We start from the raw sequence: 24,945 nt of genomic DNA on the forward strand, positions 1-24,945 counted from the left end.
TGATTGCCCAACATTAAAATCTTTCTGGTTACTACTGGCCACAGCTGGAAACACATGAAGCTTAGGAGTTAACATGGCAAATAAATTAGCTAGAGAGGGGCATTCCAAGCACAGCTTTAAGGGTACATTATCAAAGATGGGAATTTGTTTGTTCTGCTGTTGAACATGTGAAATTAGGTCCCTGGTTTATGAGGATCCCTAAGTATTCCAGTTGTGATTGATTCCATTTGAGGGGCAAAGGGCCTAATGAAGCTTGTGTGGTGGATGGAGTCTTTGGTAAGGCTTTGCATTTGGGCCACTTTTTTCGGTATCCTCAAAGAATTGAGAACAAGTTCATCAGTGCCATACCCGAGGTTGGTGGATTAGACAACATTAATAGAACGTCATCCGCCTAATATATTATTATTATTATTATTATTATTTAGGCATTTATACATCGCATGGCTATCCAAATAAGTGCTGAGGAAGAAACCAAATCTCTCACCTGCAGCACTCACTGCCAAATTAAAACAGGCTAGACTACAGTTGTTTACTCAATAGTGCCTCCTGCAGACTGAAGAGGAGGCAGAGAGGGATTCCAGTGAATAACATTATCAGTAATTTCTCAGTTCTCAAGTCTCCTGAGGAGATGATGGTGGGATAATGTGTCAAAAGTAGCACTTAAGTCCAAAAGGATGAGTGCTGCAGTCCCACCCCTATCTTATGAGCTAGAGGAGCATAGGCTACGCACTGTGGCTTGGCCGCAAACCTGATTAAGACACTAGCTGAACACCTTAGAATGGGGGGTTTTATTTGCTTTGCTACATAAATATGACCGGTGTGATGTATTCTTGGGCCTTGTTAAGCTATTATATACACGCCCAGTAGCCAAGATTAAGACTGGGTTATATGTATCAGAACAGTTCCCTATTGAGTGCGGCACAAGACAAAGTTACCCACTCTCACCTTTACTATTCGCTCTAGCTGTCGAGCTATTGCCAGAGGCACTGCGCAGCACTCTAGACGAATGGGGTATCCCCTTGGGAGACAGTGCACATGCGGTCTCACTGTATGCTGATGATCTGTTGATATATCTTAGAGATGTTGGGCAGCCATGTACGGCTATCGAGAACACACTGCTCAAATTTGCCTCACTGTCAGGACTAAGAGTGAATTGGAACAAGTCATGCCTGTACCCCTTTGAGGAGTCTACACCGGATCCACAATTGGTCATCAATGGTAAGCCACTACGCTGGCAACTAACAGCGTTCCGCTATCTAGGGATCCTCATATATTGGGACCTACAAGATCTCCTTGAGGGTAACCTGGGCCGCGCCATCACAGCCATGCAGGCACAAATGACCTTCTGGAGCACCCTGCCGCTGGCGGTCATGGGCAGGATTGCAATGCTAAAAATGGTGGTTCTACCGCAATTACTTTACCACTTCCCGAACTTACCACTCCACCTCAGGCCGCCACTATTCAGAGACTTGGAGCCAGATATGTGACAATTCATCTGGCACTGGTCGAGAAGTAGAGTAGCGATTACTAAAATTTACCCGCCGACTGCGCAGGTAGTCCTCTCATTGCCCAACATTGAGCAATATTATTTAGCAGCGCAGCTTCAGTGGGTGGCTCGCTGTCTCACTGCCTGTCACCTTGAAGACACAGCAACACATACTCCGGGACACACTCAGCCCAAGATAGTTCCACCTCAGCAGAAAGGGAGGCAGGCCTGGGCAGCTATTGGTGAGAGTGGCATATCAATGTTACGCATCACACATCTGGTACCACCAATTGCTCCATCCCTTCCCATACTGGGCACTCCCAGGAGACATCAGGCAATATCGATTGCAGAACTGACACACTGGGAGGAAGCAGGCATACTTACAGGGATCACTGACATAATATAGAATGACAAAATATAGACTTACCAAAATATAGTCACCAAAATATAGAATGCCAAAATATCGAATTCCTATCTACAAACAGGTAAGTACAAAAATATCGAATCCAAAATATAGTCTGTGAAAAAAAGTCAGTCAAAATATCGATTTTTTTTAAATGTCTTAAAAGTAATTCAAAATTAATGAAATAATAAATATAATTAACTAAAACATACTTAAAAATACTCAAATAACCTTAAAATTAAGATATAATGAATTTAAGGTATTAATAAAAAATGTACAATATTTTACCGTAGGATAGCAGGAGGGTAACATTTAATATTACCACTCCAGTGAGTGCAACAGTAGGGAAAGCCTTGGATAGCGTAGGGGTAAAAAATACTATTCCCACTCCAGTGAGTGCAACAGTAGGGAAAGCGTTGGATAGCGTAGGGGTAAAAAATACTATTCCCACTCCAGAGAGTGCAACAGTAGGGAAAGCGTTGGATAGCGTAGGGGTAAAAATTACTATTCCCACTCCAGAGAGTGCAACAGTAGGGAAAGCGTTGGATAGCGTAGGGGTAAAAAATACTATTCCCACTCCAGTGAGTGCAACAGTAGGGAAAGCGTTGGATAGCGTAAGGGTAAAAATTACTATTCCCACTCCAGAGAGTGCAACAGTAGGGAAAGCGTTGGATAGCGGGAGGGTAAAAAATACTATTCCCACTCCAGTGAGTGCAACAGTAGGGAAAGCGTTGGATAGCGTAGGGGTAAAAAATACTATTCCCACTCCAGAGAGTGCAACAGTAGGGAAAGCGTTGGATAGCGTAGGGGTAAAAATACTATTCCCACTCCAGAGAGTGCAACAGTAGGGAAAGCGTTGGATAGCGTAGGGGTAAAAAATACTATTCCCACTCCAGTGAGTGCAACAGTAGGGAAAGCGTTGGATAGCATAAGGGTAAAAATTACTATTCCCACTCCAGAGAGTGCAACAGTGGGGAAAGCGTTGGATAGCGGGAGGGTAAAAATTACTATTCCAACTCCAGAGCGTTTAACAGTAGGGAAAGCGTTGGATAGCGTAGGGGTAAAAATTACTATTCCCACTCCAGAGAGTGCAACAGTAGGGAAAGCGTTGGATATTAGAAGGGTAAAAAGTACTATTTCTACTCCAGAGAGTACAACAGTAGGGAAAGCATTGGATAGCGTAGGGGTAAAAATTACTATTCCCACTCCAGAGAGTGCAACAGTAGGGAAAGCGTTGGATAACGTAGGGGTACAAAATACTATTCCCACTCCAGAGAGTGCAACAGTAGGGAAAATGTTGGATAGCGGGAGTGTGAAAATTACTATTCCCACTCCAGATAGTGCAACAGTAGGGAAAGCTTTGGATAGCGTAGGGGTAAAAATTACTATTCCCACTTCAGAGAGTGCAACAGTAGGGAAAGCGTTGGATAGCGTAGGGGTAAAAAATACTATTCCCACTCCAGAGAGTGCAACAGTAGGGAAAGCGTGGATAGCGGGAGGGAGAAAATTACTTTTCCCACTCCAGTGAGTTTAACAGTAGGGAAAGTAATGATTTAATATATTATAAAAAATAAATTAAATATCAATACCAATAAAACATTAATTGAAATTAATAACCAATTTAATATTATGTAATAATTAATTAGAAATACAACTACATATTAGTTATTAAAAACTAATAACCTCTTCATAATTATTTAACAACTAATTAATTTTCAATAACAAAAACTAATTAATAATAAAAATTCATACCAATTAAAAATTAACAGTAAATTATTTATCAATACACAAAAAGTATTTTTAATATGTAATTAATTACAATTACATTACTTCCCACCCTATTCCCCTATAAACCCACATCCCACTACAGCAAATACATTAATACAATTATCATAATTATCAAATATTTAATTAATACAAAATAATTACCAATTAATAAAAATGAATTGCCAATTATTAGAAATTAATTACCAATTAAAAATTAATTAACAATAAATTTAAAATCCATACCAATAAATGAAAAAAATATTGACCTAATTACAAATAAATTACTTCCCACCCTATTCCCCTATAAACCCACAACCCGCTACAGAAAATAAATTTAGAAAATTAACATAATTAACAATTAATCAAGTAATACAAATTAATTAGCAATTAATAAAAATTAATTACCAATTAAAAAAACAATAAATTCAAAATGAATACCAATAAATAAATACAAATATTTAATTAATTACAATTAAATTACTTCCCACCCTATTCCCCTATAAACCCACAACCCGCTACAGAACTAAAAAGCAAAATGTAGTTAAAATTTAATAATAATTGCTAAAAATTAATATTTAATTTAATATAATTAAATTACTTACCACCCTATTCCCCTATAAACCCACAACCCGCTACAGAATTAAATTACGCAAAAATTAAATAACATAAAATTCATTACTTAAAATACATTAAACATACATTACAAAAATTTATATACACTTTTCACACATATACTAACATACAAAACACTTAAAAAAAATTATATTATTAAAAAATCGATATATTTAATGCCTATATTGTATACTTCGATATTTTGACTTCTATATGTTGAAAATCGATATTACTTACCTTAAATTCGATATTTTTAACCACTATATTGTGTCCATTCGATATTTTGTCCAGTCTATATTTTTACTTCGATATTATGTCCATTCTATATTTTGGAATCGATATTATGACTGTTTACCGTGATTTATATAATGGTGGTCAGCTCATTCCCTTCGAAGGCTTGGCTGAAAGCTCGGGTCTGCCACAAGGCCAGTTTTTACTCCACGCCGCAGTGACAGGTGAGCAGATCGCAGCGTAGGGGAGCGTGGCACAAGAACCTGATACTCATTTAACCATACAATATTTACATGAACTGGGGATGGGTCGCCACCTCACCAGATGGTTTGCAGAATCCCAAAGAACCCACACGGCACCACAATTACTTTCTTAATGTTCCCACTGCGACACAGATTTGCAGAGACCCACCACATACCGGGAATGGGAACACACACTTAAAAGCCCCATTCGGATCCCCCGTAATGCTAGGTTTTGGCTTATTCAATTTTATATAGTACACAGAGCCTACCTCACGCCGGGTAAAATAAACAAATATTTTGTCCACGCAGACGCCAAATGTGTGAGGTGTGGCAAGGTAGGGGCAGACTTACTGCATATGTTGTGGTTATGTACAGCCATTCAAGCATATTGGCGGGTGGTCATTAGGTGCTTAACCCAATGCACGGAACGAGCATTGAATTGGACATGGGAAATGTTCATACTAGGACTGTACCAAAGGCCCAAAAAATATATGGTGATGTCCAGATATATAGATTTGGACCTAATAGTGGCTAAGCTTCTACTCATGCGCCACTGGAAGTCCTCTGACCCCCCCGGCAGCAAAGGCCTGGTATCAGTCCCTACTGTTCTTGGACGCGCTCTTAACAGATTTCCGCATGGCCTAACAGAGACACCCAGAGGCACTAGAGGACACACCTGAGAGTGATTTGGAGCAGGCAGTAGACCTGCACACAATTAGACCCTAGAGGACGCATTGTCAAGAAACCTGGACATTGAAAGACATATGAGTCTACCCATACATACTATATGAGAAAAGTTGAGCGGCTGGGACAATTCGAAGATATATAGCAATATTGGACAGGGTACTTGAAGAGATGCCCAAATATAATGCAGATGATCCGAAGAGATGGGGTAAATGTTATGTTATATAACGTTACTGTTGTGTTGATTATAGTTAAGTTCTGAACTCCACTGGACTTGAAACTTAATGTGATTGGCTGAGATGTAACATGCTACAACTGCATTGATTTGTTTGGCTTTACTCTGTCATTTATACTGTATTGCAGATCTACCAGATGTAACGAAAAAGCTTATAAACTATAATAAAAACAAATTTAAATTAAAAAAAGTCACAAACTGAAGGTTGCTGAAGTCCAGATAATATGACAATTGAGTTTTAAAAGGATTTTCTAGGATTCTAGCCTGGAAAGGTAAAGGAGAAATGTGGCAATAGTTTTACAACTGTGATTCATCTAAGGTGTTCTTTTATGTTCTTTTGGCATCGGAATAATAGTTGCTTGTTTCCATACCTGGGGACTGAGGCGGACATAACAGATAGATTGAGAATGTTTACTAGCATAGGTCTTAGCACGAGTCCACCCTTTAGGGTCTCCAACTCTTTCTGCAGTGAGAGCTACTTCTAATCACAGAAAATCATTGTGTGCAACTGAAGGCTAAGCAACTCGCTTATTGTTACAAGACACTACCACACTTCATTGACTTTAGGCCTAATGTCCATAGATTAAAGAAAAAAGGGTTACCCTTTGTCCTTCAGAAACTGGGTAATTATGGTTAAGTACAAAAGTGGTTCTGTTGGGTATGGGAAATCACTTTGAAATGCTAATAAATGCAACTCAAACGTTTAAAAAACTCTGAAACACATATGCGCTGAGGATATAAATATTATCTACTGAAAAACTTCATATAGACAAGGCATTGATTTCATGCGATTGTTTTATATATCAGAATTCATTCATGTTACATCCAAATTAATTCATTGAAGGATAACATTAGGGGCCAGATGTAGGTAATTCTATTTTACGGATTCATAAATACCGAATTTTACCGATTCGGTATTTATGAATCGGTAAAATAGAAGTAGTCAGATGTAGGTAAATTTCTTTTCCCATTTACCGATTCGCTAAGATTTGGTATTTACCGAATCGGTAAATACCGAATCGGTATTTCCCATTGATTCCTATGGGCTGTGAAGCCCATAGGAATCAATGGGAAATACCGATTCGGTATTTACCGAATCGGTAAATACCGAATGTTGCAAGGGTGCAGGGGGTGTCACTCTGACACCCTCTAGCACCCGACGTAAAGGCATGTGTGACATGTGGCACACATACATGCCCTAAGGGCATGTCTGTGTGTCACATTGCACAGTGTGCATGCACAGATGTGCATGCACACCTGGATTCGGTATTTTACCACCCAATAGGATTGGGTGGTAAAATACCGACTCTTAAGGGCCTGTGACACTCTCAGGAGTGTCCCCTACATTTGGATTTACCGAATCGGTAAAATTACCGATTCGGTATTTTACAGAATCGGTAAATTTACCGAATCGGTAATTTTCCCGATTCTGTAAAATATTGGCCCCTACATGTGAAAACCCAAATACCGGTCGGTAACGGCCGAATTCGGCCGTTACCAACCGGTATTTGCTCTCCTACATCTGGCCCTAGATTCTTAAGGAAAGACCGTCAAACAATAGTGAAAATTATGTGACAATTGGTGAAAGGTGCTCGGTGCATCAAGAAATGTACAGTGAAATCAAGTAATATATATATATATACAATTATATACATGGGTTAAATTGGCCAGAATCAATTTCACAACCAAGGAGTCATAGTGTTAATGTAGTGGCTCCTGGAGTTTCTGGACCACAGGTGAGAGTCGACGTTTCGACCCTAATGCGCCCCAGTTGGTGGTTGCGGTGGGTCTTTATCAAGACAGGAGGGTGGGGATAGGACAGTGTGTGGATCAGGAGGAAATGTCCCTGGGCCCTGCCTATTTGAGACACAGGCTGAAACCGGTCCAGTCGGTGCGTGTTCTCAGATCTAATCATCTTCGCCTATTACATGCTCCCCGTTTCTGTCTTTCTAGAACGGGAAGTCGGGCTTTTGCTATGGTTACTGCTAAACTCTGGAATCATCTGCCTGTGGACTTGAGGTTTATAACATCAGAGTCAGTATTCCGGTGCAGATTAAAAACCAGGCTATTTTCTAATGTCTAGATTTTACTGTGCCTCTTATAGTTGACTGCTGTCCGTACCGCCGGGACACCCCCGTTGGGGGTAGCCGTGCGCTTTATAAGCTTCAAAATAAATAAATAAATGAATAAAAAAATAAAAATGTCTCTGCCTGAAGGGGTGCCGCAAGGTCAAGTCCGAGTGCAATTTCTGGGAAGACGGTCACTGAAGGACGGGAAGCTGGGTAAATGCTTGAGTATTTATATCCTCAGTGCATATGTGTTTCAAAGTTTTTTTAAACGTTTGAGTTGCATTTATTAGCATTTCAAAGTGATTTGCCATACCCAACAGAACCACTATTGTACTTAACTAATGTCCATGGAGCCAGACACTATGTGGTCATTAGGATGGCGGGCGGATCCCCACCGTCAGCAAAGGGCCCGATTACAAATTTTGGTGATGTGGTGGGGCGGTACGCCACCGCCGTGCCCCCGCCCCACCGAGACTCGCTGCCATCCGTCCACCAGATTACACTTTTTTTGTAGTCTGGTGGGCTGGCATCATGGCGGTCCCGCGACTGTGCTGTTTAAAAGGCTCATTGTGAGCCTGAAACAACACCGCACGATCCTGCACAGGATGAAATGCACCATGTCGTGCATTTCTTCCTCTGCAGGAACTAGGGGTGCAGAAATACAGGGGAGCACAACATGCATGCATGCACCCCATGCACAGGGTGGCCCTGTAGGGCCTCCCTTCTGCCTCACTGCCAGCCTTTTCATGGAGAAGGAACCTCCATGACAGTGCTGGCGTTGAGGAAAGTCGTAATATGCTTTGCGGAGCCTCAGAACACCATCAAGCATATTGTGGCCCTCAGACCGCAGTTGGACCGCCAGGGAACAGTGGTTCCCTGGCAGCTGCTGAGGTGCAATGTCAGTCCAACCGCTGAAGTCCTGGTTGGGCGGTCAAACCACTAAAATATGTACCCACGAATCAGGCGGTCCTTGAACCGCCAGACTCGTAATTGAGCCTTCAATGTTTCATAGAAATATTTTTCTTCACTTTAAAGTTCTCATTTAAAAATTAAATCACAATTTTTCAGTGGGAAGGATAAGCACAGACATGGGGCCTGTGCACGCTATGCCACCCGATTCAAGCTAGCGCGGCTGATGAGGAGTGACTCCCCAAAACCGGTCCCAGGAAGCTTGTTTGTGGTCCAAGGAGGACCTGGCCTGGTAGTTTGGGGCGGACTGTTTCCATTGGGAGCAGGATCGAGACCGATTTGCATATGGCTGGGTCCAAACTGGAATAGCATGGTGAGCAAAAAAACTAACTATGATTCTAACCCAGATCTGTCACTGCAGGTGAATGTTCGATTTGTTCAGCATTCCGTTCATCATCTTTTCTTTTTACTTTTAGAAAGTTGGCATTTTATTACTCCAGCCATTCTGTGCCTCCAATACACGTCTGGGGTGGTTGACAGCTGGACTTTGTGCATTCCCTCTAGACAGCCACACGCAAGGGAGCTTAGGTGTGACTGATGGGCCAACCACATCACAATGGGCCACGCTGGCCAGAATAAAAGGGAGGAACTGACACACCCGAATAGGCCGTGTTCTGTCCCCTCACAAAAGGCTGCATACTTCCCCTGTAGTGAGTCTGGAGGCAGGAGCAGGAAGGGTGGACCTCTGTGTACTTCAAAAACTTTTCCTTGAATTCTCCTCCACCTCAAAAGCACAATTGGGTATAAGTACTGGACCTCTAACACAATGACTTCAGAAACTGATGGACCTCGCAGTAGTCCCATGAAATGTTGGCCACCTCAGCCAACCCTATTGACCATGGGCCTCCTGTCTTGTACACATACCTAACCCATTGTAGATTGATAGTATTGTATACCCAGGTTCTGAGGGACATAGGGTAACATCATTATTATTAACGTACAACCACAGTGGGCTTCTGCACCAGGAGGCTCTGCACAAGTTGGTTGCAGTATCAGGGCATTTCCGCGAATCACCTAGCGGGAACCTTGAATGTCATGGAGGACAAGCTCAGCCAGTGGCATCTATTGGATCACAAATGGAGTCTATATCCCGAGGTGGAAACAAACAGAACAGTACCTTGGGAATCTTGGGAAACTATTTACTCCATTTATTCTCCAAAAAGGTCTAGTTTAATATACATGAAGCAAACTTTAGAGTATTATTTTTTGTCTATACAGCAGCAAGTTGATATAATATCTTGCCTAAATTAGTGACTCTCTTTCACATTGGGTAATCCATCTTACTGCCTGGGATCCTTGGCCCTCCTTGACTCTCGACAAAAAAGAGGCTTCTTCAGCTGGATCACAAATTGCTTTGAACTTTTACATTGATTGTACAAAGGACCAGATTTTTGTGGGGTTCTCTGGGGCGAGGAAGGGAAAGAAGTTGTTGAAAAGGACCCTGTGGAAGTGATAGTCCTCTGCATTAAGGGCTGCTACACATTGGCCAAAAAGCAACCTCCAGAAGGTCTGAGAACTCATTCCACCTGGGCCAAGGCTGTTACCACTGCGTTAGAAAGCAGGCTGTGACATGGGAGATACTGTTTTGTCATTTATTGCAAAGTATCCATTCGAAGATCAAGTCAATTTCTTATGGTAACACTCTTTCTGGTGTATAGTCTAATCTCACATTCCTCACTGTCCTCCCACTTTCTGTGGATGTGCCTCCTTTTAACAACTTAAAAGAAACCAAGTAATGGATTGGCACACTGGTACCAACATTTGTTTCAAGCCTAACGTCTGAGAGCGCCAAAAAGAGCCAAGCCAGTAATGAGGTCAGCATGCAGGCGTGAGGCTTATATGTGACTCCACACTCTCCCCTCTGTGTCTGAATGAAGCCAGAGGAGAGATGGATGGCACCTGAGGAGTATTCTAAGGTGAGGAATTTGTGGTTAGAGTATCCTCCAAAAAGAGCATTACCAGATGTTTGTTATTTGTTCTTTAGGCTTTCTCCACCTAGGTGGAACCTACAGATACAAAACGTTTTGCATTTCCTGTTTTTCCCTCTTGTTAAACTCTAAAAAAATCAATGTCAAGGGCTTAGTCTTCGACACCTAACACCATGCCTTTTGTAATTGATGCTGTTAAACAGTAAGACCACCATACATTTCTTTCATGAGTTGTAAGTATGGAAGAAATGTGAAAGGTGATTATACCTCTTCCTTCTTCAGCTTCTTCATTATATGAAGCGCGTGCACTTCCGGAATCCAGCTGGGGCCGAGGTCTTCTTTGATAAGTATGGCGACCCTCCAGGGCAGTATGACATTGTGAACTGGCAGCTGGACCCCAATGGAGATGCTAGGTACATCACAGTTGGGCGCTTTGATGCAAGTGCTTCCGACAGCAGTCTACTGGTGATGAATGACAGTCTTATGTTCAATGTTACCGAGCAAGGACAGGTAAGAGATTATTCCTTGAAGTTTCAATTCACAACTCATTCTATTTACTTTTCTGCATGGAGCATTGAGTACAATAGGTATTCAAGACAGTGTGAGCCTTACATTGCTACATTATATTCACCTTGTTAGAAACGGGATCTCTGGCTGGCCAAGGCTTGCGCCAACGTCAGTCAGAGACCACCATTTCCAAGGTCAGGGCAAGGGAGTCACACACCAAGGCAACCCCTGCTCACCCTCTAGGTAACGTGACGCGAGCAGCAAGGCTAATCTCGGAGGCGATGTGTAAAGCCTTTGCGCGCGCACCCCAGCAGCAACACCCAAGGCCCACCACAAAGGAAACTCCACACAAGGTTATATAAAAAATAGCCTTTGTATTATAGTAAAAACACATTAGATAACACACAACTTTACAATGTGCCAACAGGCACGGGCAAGATTTACAAGGGATTATGTACAGGACAGGGCCACCTGGACCACTGTCAGGGGTATGCACTTGGTAGAAATAATACTTGTAGGTATAACACTTTAGCACATCAACATATAATGACTGTAACACAGAAATAGTTACATGTAGCATACAACCAGTAACTACTGGTAAAGGGTAAATACCTCCTACGCCACCCTAAACACTGTAGGGAAATCACGCAGGGAACTAGGACCTTATCATCAGGACCTATGGAAGGAAAACCTATCACCTAAGCAAGTCGCATTTAGCAAAGGGAAGGAAACCTAAAATAATCACCTAAGCAGGTCACATTTAGCAAAGGGGATACAACATAAACAATTACCTAAGCAGGTCACTTTTAGCAAAGGTAACAACAAACATTCCTCTAAGCAGGTCACTTTTAGCAAAGGGGAATAAAAGAACAAAGAATCACCTAAGCAGGTCACTTTTAGCAAAGGTGATAAAACAAACAATTGCACATGAAACATTAAAACACATTCAGAGGTGCAGGTAGAATATTTGCGCAGAAATCAAATAAGCAGGAATCATAAATTGCGCAGGGTGCACATGGCACAACATTAGAAAGGTCCCTCAGGCCAACTGGCCTCGCAAGGGCTGGAATGCCCTGAGTCTCAATGTCAGGGGAGGCTGCACAGGCAGCACAGAACAAAGCCTAAACGTAGTAACTGTCCACTAAGTGCTGGACAGTTGTAAATACAGCTGGGCAACGTCGGAGCCTCGTGGGCTCAAGAACAATGATTGGCACCCAAGAGCCTCTCTGGGGCTCTAGAACCAATGGGGGCGCTGTGAGCCTTCTCTCAGGCTCTGTAGAACAAATGCCCCCTCGAGCTTCTCTGAGCTCGCAAAACAAAAATGGGACACTGAGCCTCTCGGGGCTCTAAAGCACAGTAAATGGCCCTTAAGAGCTTCAGCGCTCTCCAACAATGAAATGCCCCCCAGAGCCTCTCAGGGCTCTAAATACAACTCGGCGCTGTGGGACGTTGGAGTCCCGCGGCTGGGGACTCAGGAACAACTGCCAATGCCCCCCAAGAGCCTCTCGGGGCTCATAAATCACACAAGGCGCCCGGCGCCCTCGTGGACGCAGGAACTCAAATGCCCCAGGTTCTCGGAGTGGCCCGCTGCCAACCGGGGCCACTCTAAATTCAAAAGACCCTGTCCCTCACTCACCGGGTCTCGCTGGGTCTGCGGAGGCGGGGAAGCACTCGCTGCCGGTCTCCTTGCGGGGCTCCTCTCTCCACACTCGGGGAGCCTCGGGGACTCGTCCGGCTGCTTCCTTCGTCTCCGCCTGGCCTTGTCCTGCCGCACTCTGCCTGACTTCCCCTGGGGCCGCCAATGGCAGCGCGGCCCTGGGGATACGGAGGCGGGACTTCCGGGTCGCACTAGGCAGCGGACCGGCAACGGTTCTCGATGCTCCTGGGCTGCGGCGGTGATCACGGGCGGCCAATGCCGGGTGGGCACCGGCTTCAATTAATAAAAATGGGCAAATGCGGCGTGGCAGCCGCTTGGCAGGAAAGTAACAGCGCTCTGCGCGCTATGTCAATTTCGGCACTCCGAGGCGCCAGAAGGCAGAGCTGGGTGAAAATAAAGCGCTACTAGCGCTATAACCAAAATAGAGCGCTCCACAGCGCCAGCAGGCAAATAAGCGCTTCCAAGCGCTAGGGGTAAAGATAAAGCGCTCCCAAGCGCTAAGAGTAAAGCAAAGGCTCCAGCAGGGTCTGGGGGGCAAGGCAGGGCCAGAGCCAGCACACTGGGTCTCCAGGCAGGGAGACACCCCAAGTGGCGGTCCTCCTGGCCCCAGCAGCAGCAACAGCCCCCTCTGGCAAGGATCCAAAAGTAGAACAAATTGTAAGGGGACACAGCCCCTTCTTAAACTGTAAATTCCTTTGTCTTCAGGGTGCAGGGTGGGGGGAAACCAGTTGCAGCTGGCTTGGGAGTACCCTTGATGGCCCAACCACCCCTTTCATTCACTGGGGAGGCTTGGGTCGTTAGACAAACCACAGGGGGGCGGAGCCAGCATTGTGTGGGGGAAACCCCAGCCCATCCAGGACACAGGTATACTCCTCCCACACATCACTCATGCTGATCTCACACTCCCCACCGGGCAGACCCATCCAGACTTCCTGGAGCCTGGCATGCCAGCCAGCTCCAGCCAATCACGCTCCAGCACCCTCACTGCACACATACATCAATGTCCACAAGTAGCACTTCCCTTCTAGACACATACATGCCGCAGACACCATCTTGCAGCATTCGCTCTCACGAACTCACACATACCAAATTCGAGCCTGCACTCCCCACACATCAGGAACTAACATGGACACACACATTCCCCATGCATTCCTATGGGAGGGCAGGCCAGCCATACTACACGCACGCACTTTACTCTGGGACACAGGGAAAAAGTGCGCAGAGACCCAAAAGTCACTACACAGGGTCACAAATAAAAGCAAAAAGATGAGGGGTGAACCTGCCCTATGGCCCAAGTCCAACATGACCCCCTTCCAGCCAAAACGCAGGGCAGACCAATCACCACCGTGATGGACTTCCCTGCTTGGGGCGATAAAACAATGACGCGGGCCCACAACTGCAGGGACACCTTCCTGTTTTATGCCACGGTGAACCCCTGGGGTTCTTTCTAAAACTACTGTAGGGACTAACTGGGCTACCCCACTGGTACTCTCCAGCTGCCCTCGGCGAGGACCAGGCCCTAGGCCACCCAGGTGCCACTGGTTCCTGCCTACTCACAAAGTGGGGGGTAGTAACCCCTGGCACATAATAGCCATGCTCCACTCTTCCTGTCTGTAAGACAGGGCTAGACTGCCACTGGTTCTCCAGCCTAGGGTCTACAACCTTAGGTGGACCAGGAGTCTCAGGGAAGGCTCTCCTCCCCCTACCTCTTCTCCTAGGGTTCCTCCTCCTCCTGCGAGGGGTTCCCCCTAAACAACATTCTCCCAACCTAGGGTTTAACCCCTCAGGTGGTACCGGGGTCAGAGGTGGGCTCTCCCACCCTCTGCACCCCCTTCCAGAGTCCTGCTCCCTCCCAACCGGGGCGGTACCTCTGGAAAAAGAACTGGTCAGGACACTGATTACAGTAGTCCCACCCTTCAGGTCAGGCAGATCCTGAACCTGGCCTTCCAACCTCTGGTCTAAAACCTTTGGCGGAACCAATGCCTGGCACTCCAGGACTTCAGGGGACTCACATACTATTCCCCTATCACTCTTTTCGCTGGACTCCTGTACCCTCCCTACCGGAGTGGTACTGCCAGACTCTAGAACCATAGAAGCTCCGCTTACAGATGCTCCAGGTCCTCTACACACTAGGAGATCTCCCTCAAGTGAACTAACAGGCAAGCCTAGGTTCCCATCCTGGTGTTCCCTAAAGAAACCATCCAGGCTCTGTGACAGGGCTTCGGGCGTCTGGGGACTCTCAGTCACACACTCACTCCCGCTCCACTGAGACAGGCAGTCAGCCCCTACACCCTCCTCACTAACCTGGGACCTAGCTGGGCTACTCTCACCCTCCTCCACCACGCTGGGCTGGAGGACACCTGACCCACTATTGTTGGAATCACTCACTAGTGACTCAACAGAACCTCTCGCACTGTCCCAGCGCTCTGCTTCCTCTGCGAGGGTGTCTGGATCAGTCAACCCATATTCCAACAGGTGTTGGCGCAACCCTGGCAAACAACTATTGAGCACCTGCTCTCTTAGAACCTGATCAAATAGCTTGGTGAACTCAGTTCCCATGTGAACCTCTAGCCAATCAGACAGTGCATCTTGACATTCATCCACAAACTCTTCCCAAGACTGGTGAGACAGTTTCCTAAGGTTCCTGAATTTCAACCTGTTCTCCTCCTCTGGGGAAACAGGCATCACACTCAGGAAACTGGGAGTGGGACTGTCTACACTAACACTTAAATAGCTGCCACCACTGGATTCAACCCTCCCTGGGGAATCCAGAAAACCACAACTGCACTCAGGGGATAACCTACCCTCTAGGGTTACCTTCTCAATGAACAAGGCCCTTTCAGCCTCTAGCTTGGCGTGCTCCAACCTGAGCTGTTCCATCGCTAGCTGATGCTCCCGCTCTTCCCTCCTATCTAACCACTCCTCTGGGGACAGGACAAGGGATGGGGCGCTGGTACTGACACTGGGCTCAGCAAGGGACTCCCTACCTATGGGGTCCTCACTATCTGCTGATATCCATCCACTGTCATCATCATACAACTCACATTCTTCAGGGCTCTCCACAGACTCACCACCCTCATGGCGTGCGGCCCGGGCCCTATCTCTCTCACTGCGCTCAAGATCCCACTGACCCTTTTGCCATAGGATCAGGCTGCTCCTAAGTTCTGACTGAGTATCTGACTCATCCACCCCTATGTCTCTCTCTTCACAGAATCTGACCAACTCCAACATACTGTATCTAAACAGATCACAGAAATCAAAAGTAGGCTCCATTTTGGCGGACGTTCTCAAGAAGAGTTTGACACAGGGAACCTGGGGGTCTGAGCTTACACAGGAGTACACAATTACAAAAATCAGCAAGATTCCTATCTCAGAGAACTTGCACTCCTCTGTCCAGTGTAACACACCACTCATTCACACACACCCTCCCCTCGGACCGGTAAGGCAGTTTCTACCACCCCTGATTTTCTCAACCTGACCACAAGTGACACAGGTACCAAACTCTGGAAGCAGAGCGGGGAACAAATGTACTGGACACAAATCACAAAATGACACCTTTCAGGAGAAGCAATACTGAACTTCCCTAAAAAACAATAATCCCCAAAATGTGGTTATCTAAAATTGCAGAGTTTTGTAGTGTGGCCTGTCGCCACTGTGGTACAGCGCAAACGCAAGTCCAATCCGCACCGCTAGCCACCAATGTTAGAAACGGGATCTCTGGCTGGCCAAGGCTTGCGCCAACGTCAGTCAGAGACCACCATTTCCAAGGTCAGGGCAAGGGAGTCACACACCAAGGCAACCCCTGCTCACCCTCTAGGTAACGTGACGCGAGCAGCAAGGCTAATCTCGGAGGCGATGTGTAAAGCGTTTGCGCGCGCACCCCAGCAGCAACACCCAAGGCCCACCACAAAGGAAACTCCACACAAGGTTATATAAAAAATAGCCTTTGTATTATAGTAAAAACACATTAGATAACACACAACTTTACAATGTGCCAACAGGCACGGGCAAGATTTACAAGGGATTATGTACAGGACAGGGCCACCTGGACCACTGTCCGGGGTATGCACTTGTTAGAAATAATACTTGTAGGTATAACACTTTAGCACATCAAACATATAATGACGGTAACACAGAAATAGTTACATGTAGCATACAACCAGTAACTACTGGTAAAGGGTAAATACCTCCTACGCCACCCTAAACACTGTAGGGAAATCACGCAGGGAACTAGGACCTTATCATCAGGACCTATGGAAGGAAAACCTATCACCTAAGCAAGTCGCATTTAGCAAAGGGAAGGAAACCTAAAATAATCACCTAAGCAGGTCACATTTAGCAAAGGGGATAAAACATAAACAATTACCTAAGCAGGTCACTTTTAGCAAAGGTAACAACAAACATTCCTCTAAGCAGGTCACTTTTAGCAAAGGGGAATAAAAGAACAAAGAATCACCTAAGCAGGTCACTTTTAGCAAAGGTGATAAAACAAACAATTGCACATGAAACATTAAAACACATTCAGAGGTGCAGGTAGAATATTTGCGCAGAAATCAAATAAGCAGGAATCATAAATTGCGCAGGGTGCACATGGCACAACATTAGAAAGGTCCCTCAGGCCAACTGGCCTCGCAAGGGCTGGAATGCCCTAAGTCTCAATGTCAGGGGAGGCTGCACAGGCAGCACAGAACAAAGCCTAAACGTAGTAACTGTCCACTAAGTGCTGGACAGTTGTAAATACAGCTGGGAAACGTCGGAGCCTCGTGGGCTCAAGAACAATGATTGGCACCCAAGAGCCTCTCTGGGGCTCTAGAACCAATGGGGGCGCTGTGAGCCTTCTCTCAGGCTCTGTAGAACAAATGCCCCCTCGAGCTTCTCTGAGCTCGCAAAACAAAAATGGGACACTGAGCCTCTCGGGGCTCTAAAGCACAGTAAATGGCCCTTAAGAGCTTCAGCGCTCTCCAACAATGAAATGCCCCCCAGAGCCTCTCAGGGCTCTAAATACAACTGGGCGCTGTGGGCCTCAAGCACCTATGGGGCGACGTTGGAGTCCCGCGGCTGGGGACTCAGGAACAACTGCCAATGCCCCCCAAGAGCCTCTCGGGGCTCATAAATCACACAAGGCGCCCGGCGCCCTCGTGGACGCAGGAACTCAAATGCCCCAGGTTCTCGGAGTGGCCCGCTGCCAACCGGGGCCACTCTAAATTCAAAAGACCCTGTCCCTCACTCACCGGGTCTCGCTGGGTCTGCGGAGGCGGGGAAGCACTCGCTGCCGGTCTCCTTGCGGGGCTCCTCTCTCCACACTCGGGAGCCTCGGGGACTCGTCCGGCTGCTTCCTTCGTCTCCGCCTGGCCTTGTCCTGCCGCACTCTGCCTGACTTCCCCTGGGGCCGCCAATGGCAGCGCGGCCCTGGGGATACGGAGGCGGGACTTCCGGGTCGCACTAGGCAGCGGCCCGGCAACGGTTCTCGATGCTCCTGGGCTGCGGCGGTGATCACGGGCGGCCAATGCCGGGTGGGCACCGGCTTCAATCAATAAAAATGGGCAAATGCGGCGTGGCAGCCGCTTGGCAGGAAAGTAACAGCGCTCTGCGCGCTATGTCAATTTCGGCACTCCGAGGCGCCAGAAGGCAGAGCTGGGTGAAAATAAAGCGCTACTAGCGCTATAACCAAAATAGAGCGCTCCACAGCGCTAGCAGGCAAATAAGCGCTTCCAAGCGCTAGGGGTAAAGATAAAGCGCTCCCAAGCGCTAAGAGTAAAGCAAAGGCTCCAGCAGGGTCTGGGGGGCAAGGCAGGGCCAGAGCCAGCACACTGGGTCTCCAGGCAGGGAGACACCCCAAGTGGCGGTCCTCCTGGCCCCAGCAGCAGCAACAGCCCCCTCTGGCAAGGATCCAAAAGTAGAACAAATTGTAAGGGGACACAGCCCCTTCTTAAACTGTAAATTCCTTTGTCTTCAGGGTGCAGGGTGGGGGGAAACCAGTTGCAGCTGGCTTGGGAGTACCCTTGATGGCCCAACCACCCCTTTCATTCACTGGGGAGGCTTGGGTCGTTAGACAAACCACAGGGGGGCGGAGCCAGCATTGTGTGGGGAAAACCCCAGCCCATCCAGGACACAGGTATACTCCTCCCACACATCACTCATGCTGATCTCACACTCACCACCGGGCAGACCCATCCAGACTTCCTGGAGCCTGGCATGCCAGCCAGCTCCAGCCAATCACGCTCCAGCACCCTCACTGCACACATACATCAATGTCCAGAAGTAGCACTTCCCTTCTAGACACATACATGCCGCAGACACCATCTTGCAGCATTCGCTCTCACGAACTCACACATACCAAATTCGAGCCTGCACTCCCCACACATCAGGAACTAACATGGACACACACATTCCCCATGCATTCCTATGGGAGGGCAGGCCAGCCATACTACACGCACGCACTTTACTCTGGGACACAGGGAAAAAGTGCGCAGAGACCCAAAAGTCACTACACAGGGTCACAAATAAAAGCAAAAAGATGAGGGGTGAACCTGCCCTATGGCCCAAGTCCAACACACCTGAACACACAAATATAGGAAATAGTCATGGGTAGGAGTCAAATGAGCAGTAGCAACTAGTAAATGTTCAATTTACCAAAAACCTCATACGGTGATTCTTTGCGACGATTGGTTTGTTCAGTAGCTGTCTTTGACCTTTACTGAATAGTGCCACATCCCGCTTTATGTTGCTCTGCTAAGACTACTTTATTTAGATGCTCCATGGTGTAGAGATATGGATTTCCTCTGGACTGTTGGTGGTGTCATATGTGTGCTTTATGGTATGTTTTAGTTGCTGTAGTTGATTTCCTGAGGTTTTGTTACACTGTTGGCGAGACTGGGTTAGTTGATTGGTTACATCCCACAGGGGCAGCCCTATTTCCCCAAACTGGGGCAGATAAATATTATGACAGCTACAACAATTCAAGAAAACAATTACATAAAAGCAACAACACACTATCACAGTTGCACATAAATACAGAAAAAGGCATTAAATAACAATGCATTTATAAACCACAACAAAGATCATACAAAATTGAGTAAATCATGAAAAGGTACCGATAATACATCAAAAAAACAATTATTGCTGCAAAAACATCTTTTACTGAAAGGTAAACTATACAAAATAAGTTGAACAAAGTCCTGGGCACACAATAAGGATAAAGTACATGGCATCAATCCACTCCACAGGTATAGAATGCAAATAGTCACAAAAGGTCGACACCAGTGGATACTATGTTTCTGTTTGTATTTAGCAAAATTTCTTCAAATAGTAACATCATAGGAAAAACCAGCTGACACGTGTTTCGTCACCAGGGTATTCACCCTTGACTCTTCAGGGCTGAATTACGTGTGTGATGCAGATTCGCAGGACCGGTGATAATTCCAACCCGGTGTGTACGGGTGCAAGGTGAAAATTAGTGAAATGCGTGGCATGCCAATGAACAACGCAGGAGTGGGCAGGACAGGTAGGTCTCTAGCCTGTAGGGGACCAGACCAAGTTCAAGCGGGCAGGTACGTCTGTCCTATGACAATCCGGTATGCGGCATGCTGTGATGGTGAGCCCGAAGTCCGTCTATCTTTCCGAAATGCAGCATGCCACGCTTCACCTCATTTTCACTTTTCCCCCATCCACACCATTTTGGAATTATCACTGGTCCTGCGAATCTGCATCGCAGTTTGTATTTAGCCAAATCGCAGAAATTTCACTAAATTCAAACTGAAAAAATATCCACTGGTGTTAACCTTTTGTGATTATTTGCATTCTATACCTGAGGAGTGGATTGACACTCTTGTACTTTATCCATATTGTGTGCTTAGGACTTTGTTCAATTCATACACAAAATTTGCACGTACAGTTACACAATAAATATCAAAAGAAGACACAATGTACAGTTTGCAGAGGAGTAATGATTGTGGAAAGAATGTTAAAACAAGGACAAGTCCGACAGGTCACAGGAACAACAATTGCAATAAATGCTTCCTCTTCAATATATGCCAAGAACAGGAATTGACCGCGTTGCGACCTATATACGTTATAAGGTCATCATCAGGACAGACAACAATATTTCTGAGAATGATCTAAAAAGAAAAAGTGGAGGGAAAAAGAACTACTTTGAATTGGTACCAAAACCAAGCGAATTGATTAAATCAGTATCAGCATAGAACAAGACACAATAGCCAATTGTCAGGCATTTCAGATAGATAGATGGCGTGATATTCAAGGAAATCCTTATTGGTCAAGAAACGGGGGAAGGGAAAACTTTTTAACGATTTAAAGTGAGCAGGGGGCCAAGGTAAAGTCCCAGTGTCATGCATATTATAGAAACTGTGAATGGAATTATTCGAAAGGACCATCACCACCGCGAGCAAACCCTGGATGTCAAAATTGCACCCCACGGGTCACAAAGTTAAAAAGAAATCAAAAGACCAACTTGTGCAGTCTGAATTGAATGTATTCAGATGTAGTCAAAACATGGAAGCCACAAGAATAATAATGCGAGATCAGGAATTCTAAACACCAAAAAAAAAAAGAATAATCAATACAGAAACAAAATTACAACTATGTCAGTTAGAATGCTGATACAAAGGATCCATTATGTATATTTTTAACGGGTTGCCTTATACAAGCCTGAGCTGGTCTTAACTTGTTTAAATAAATTGTATGTTTTTACTATATTTTTTCGCATTTGATTAATTCTGCATTTCCCTAGGTGCTGTTTGAAAATGTTGCATTAGGGGTTTGTACTGATGTTATTGAGCTGAATTAATGCCTAGGTTTACAATTACCAAAGGGGCATCTATTTTCTGACATTTGACACATGTATAAATCAACAGTGCCCTACGAGGACCCAGTACAACCTTCAAGCCGGCACCCTCAAAATTCACAAAGTATGAAACTTAACGCTATTTGAACAAAATAAAAATATAAACAAATTTAATACTGGAAAGTAATTTCCACAATTCCAAAGATAGATAATGGGAGAACGTGCATATCTTACCTTACTTGTGAATAAATTAGGCAGGCAGACATGTCGATCCCCATCAATGCGGTGAGGACGTGATGGACGCAGTGTTTAGATAACCACTGCTCACCATAATAGAAAATAAAAGAAAGACTTAATCTAATCAAATGCTTGATAACACAAACACTTACAAAAAAGGAGTATATAATAAGATATGCCAATTAAACTATCCAAAGTTTTACTTATACCACTGTCCGATTTTGTTGTCACAACAATAAATCATAAAATTATGTTTAAGAATGGGAATGCCACTAGTACACACTCCGTGCATGCGCAACAACAGCTATGCTAATCCATGTTGATAATTGATGCATGAAATAAGCAAAAGGATATCAGTGATTATGCTATATCAGTGGCAGTCACTCAAATTTTACAATAAAACAAAGCAAAATATAAAGGCAAAGCAAATTTAACCACTATGTACTCAAATAGCGCCTCACCCCTCAGATAAATTAGAGCCTTAGATCCAATATCCATATAGGAATGGATAAAAAGCAACCACTATATAACACATATTAAAATCTCAAAGCAAACCGAAGTGCACAAAATTAAATATTTAAACACCACAAAGTGTTGGCTAATTTTGCATTGTGCTTGGCTCGTCTTGAATATAATCAAAAAATCAAAAGAGTATAATCAGCCATGTATAAATATAGAAAAAGGAGTAATCTCAAGAGAGAAGCATTTAAAAAAAAATTCAATTACATAAGTATATGTCAATGTGCTGTAAAAGCAATATAATTCTTCAAATAAACATCAAACATATATATTTTTTTTAAGAATAGTTGCAAAACTACATGCAATCATGGCATGCCCCGTAGAAAGGATTTCAAACATGTCAAGTACATATGTATACAACAATATGTTGTCAGAAACAATACAGGATATCATAAAAAGTATAGATGCAACATCAATGCAGTATTATAGAATTACATTCCTCAATTGTGTTTAACCCCTTATTGATGCTATTGATCTCAAGATCCAGCGACATTTCGCTCTGTGAAATGTCTGCTGGATATCACCACCACGCAGTTGTTTCCATATCAATTCAATCACCTGCCATTTTATTTAATCTGGGGAATGGTTTAGCTCAAGGTAATGGGATACCAACGGATCATGTCAATTTCGACATCTAGTCCGACTCTTGTGTTGTGAGAGATGGGTTTTTACTTTTTGAGTGGTTTGGCCCACATAGTTGAAATTGCACGGGCACCACAAGAAATAAACAATGTTTTGAGAATTACTGTTTGTATGGTCCCTCAAATTATACACTATACTCTCATGTAAGAACTGTCGACTGTAGACTCACACATTGCACAATTGGCACATCTGGATTGGCCCGCAATCTTATTAAGGACCCACGTAGACGCCAGATCAGGAAACTTGATCTTGATCTTGGGCAAAGAAGCACGTACCAAATTCATATCTAGTACGTTCCCATTTGAACGAAAAAAGAGTGGCTTGGACGGCAATGGTAAAACCCACCTAAGATCTGTGCTCCGTCATACCCTGGGAGCAAAATAAGAAAATATGCCAGAGCTGCCGAACCCATCTGAGAAATAAGCAACGAGGAGGGCGTCTGAACAGTCCGGCTGCAAGAAAGGAGACCCGGCGGCGCAACAAAAAAGAGAAATCACCAGAAGAAGCTCGTGCAAAAAAAGACAAGAGTATCCCCAAAGATGGCGGCCGTCTGGTAAAGGTGATTCCGAGTGACCGCTACCCCCAGACAAGGAGGAAAAGGCGAGAAGCAGCCTAGGACGCAAGCGGAGTCACTCGCTCTCCCCGGTAAGCGCACACGGCGAACGGAAAAAAATACAGCGCACATAGACCGGGGCGCGGTAAAGCGAAACTGCAACTGCACAGGTGGCTGCCATTTTCAAAAAAAAAAGAGAAGAAGACGCTGCGAGCCAGGGCGACAACAGCACTCGAGTGAATATAACATAGATGCACAGGGAAGCACGAGAGGCGCGAGGATAGGCGGGGAGGCGCAGAGCTGAGGGCACCGAGGGCTGAGTGCATCGGGAGGGAGCCCGATTTCTAACCACGGGTGGATTCTTGCCCGGGATCCCTGAGGAGAGAAAATGAAACCGCAACAACCAGAGGCGGCCGCCATTTTAAAGAGATCGAGATTGGCCGACACCAACACACGATACATAACAGTGATGAGGCAGTGCTGAGGCAGGCGACATCTAGTCCGACTCTTGTGTTGTGAGAGATGGATTTTTACTTTTTGAGTGGTTTGGCCCACATAGTTGGAATTGCACGGGCACCACAAGAAATAAACAATGTTTTGAGAATTACTGTTTGTATGGTCCCTCAAATTATACACTATACTCTCATGTAAGAACTGTCGACTGTAGACTCACACTTTGCACAATTGGCACCTCTGGATTGGCCCGCAATCTTATTAAGGACCCACGTAGACGCCAGATCAGGAAACTTGATCTTGATCTTGGGCAAAGAAGCACGTACCAAATTCATATCTAGTACGTTCCCATTTGAACGAAAAAAGAGTGGCTTGGACGGCAATGGTAAAACCCACCTAAGATCTGTGCTCCGTCATACCCTGGGAGCAAAATAAGAAAATATGCCAGAGCTGCCGAACCCATCTGAGAAATAAGCAACGAGGGGGGCGTCTGAACAGTCCGGCTGCAAGAAAGGAGACCCGGCGGCGCAACAAAAAAGAGAAATCACCAGAAGAAGCTCGTGCAAAAAAAGACAAGAGGATCCCCAAAGATGGCGGCCGTCTGGTAAAGGTGATTCCGAGTGACCGCTACCCCCAGACAAGGAGGAAAAGGCGAGAAGCAGCCTAGGACGCAAGCGGAGTCACTCGCTCTCCCCGGTAAGCGCACACGGCGAACGGAAAAAAATACAGCGCACATAGACCGGGGCGCGGTAAAGCGAAACTGCAACTGCACAGGTGGCTGCCATTTTAAAAAAAAAAAGAGAAGAAGACGCTGCGAGCCAGGGCGACAACAGCACTCGAGTGAATATAACATAGATGCACAGAGAAGCACGAGAGGCGCGAGGATAGGCGGGGAGGCGCAGAGCTGAGGGCACCGAGGGCTGAGTGCATCGAGAGGGAGCCCGATTT

The 24,945-nt window shown here is 45.4% G+C and overlaps 1 protein-coding gene across 1 annotated transcript in view; it reads left to right on the top strand.

The window, feature by feature from the left end:
- Nucleotides 1-24,945, top strand: part of LOC144827984 (extracellular calcium-sensing receptor-like) — a 189,331-nt gene that overhangs the window by 56,287 nt on the left and 108,099 nt on the right. The window contains exon 4 of the mRNA XM_078686135.1: nucleotides 10,909-11,136. Coding sequence (XP_078542261.1) covers nucleotides 10,909-11,136 — 228 coding nt within the window. The remainder of the gene's footprint in view (nucleotides 1-10,908; nucleotides 11,137-24,945) is intronic.

The sequence above is a fragment of the Lissotriton helveticus genome, chromosome 4_1 (assembly GCF_964261635.1).
Source record: "Lissotriton helveticus chromosome 4_1, aLisHel1.1, whole genome shotgun sequence".
NCBI classification, from domain to species: Eukaryota; Metazoa; Chordata; class Amphibia; order Caudata; family Salamandridae; genus Lissotriton; species Lissotriton helveticus.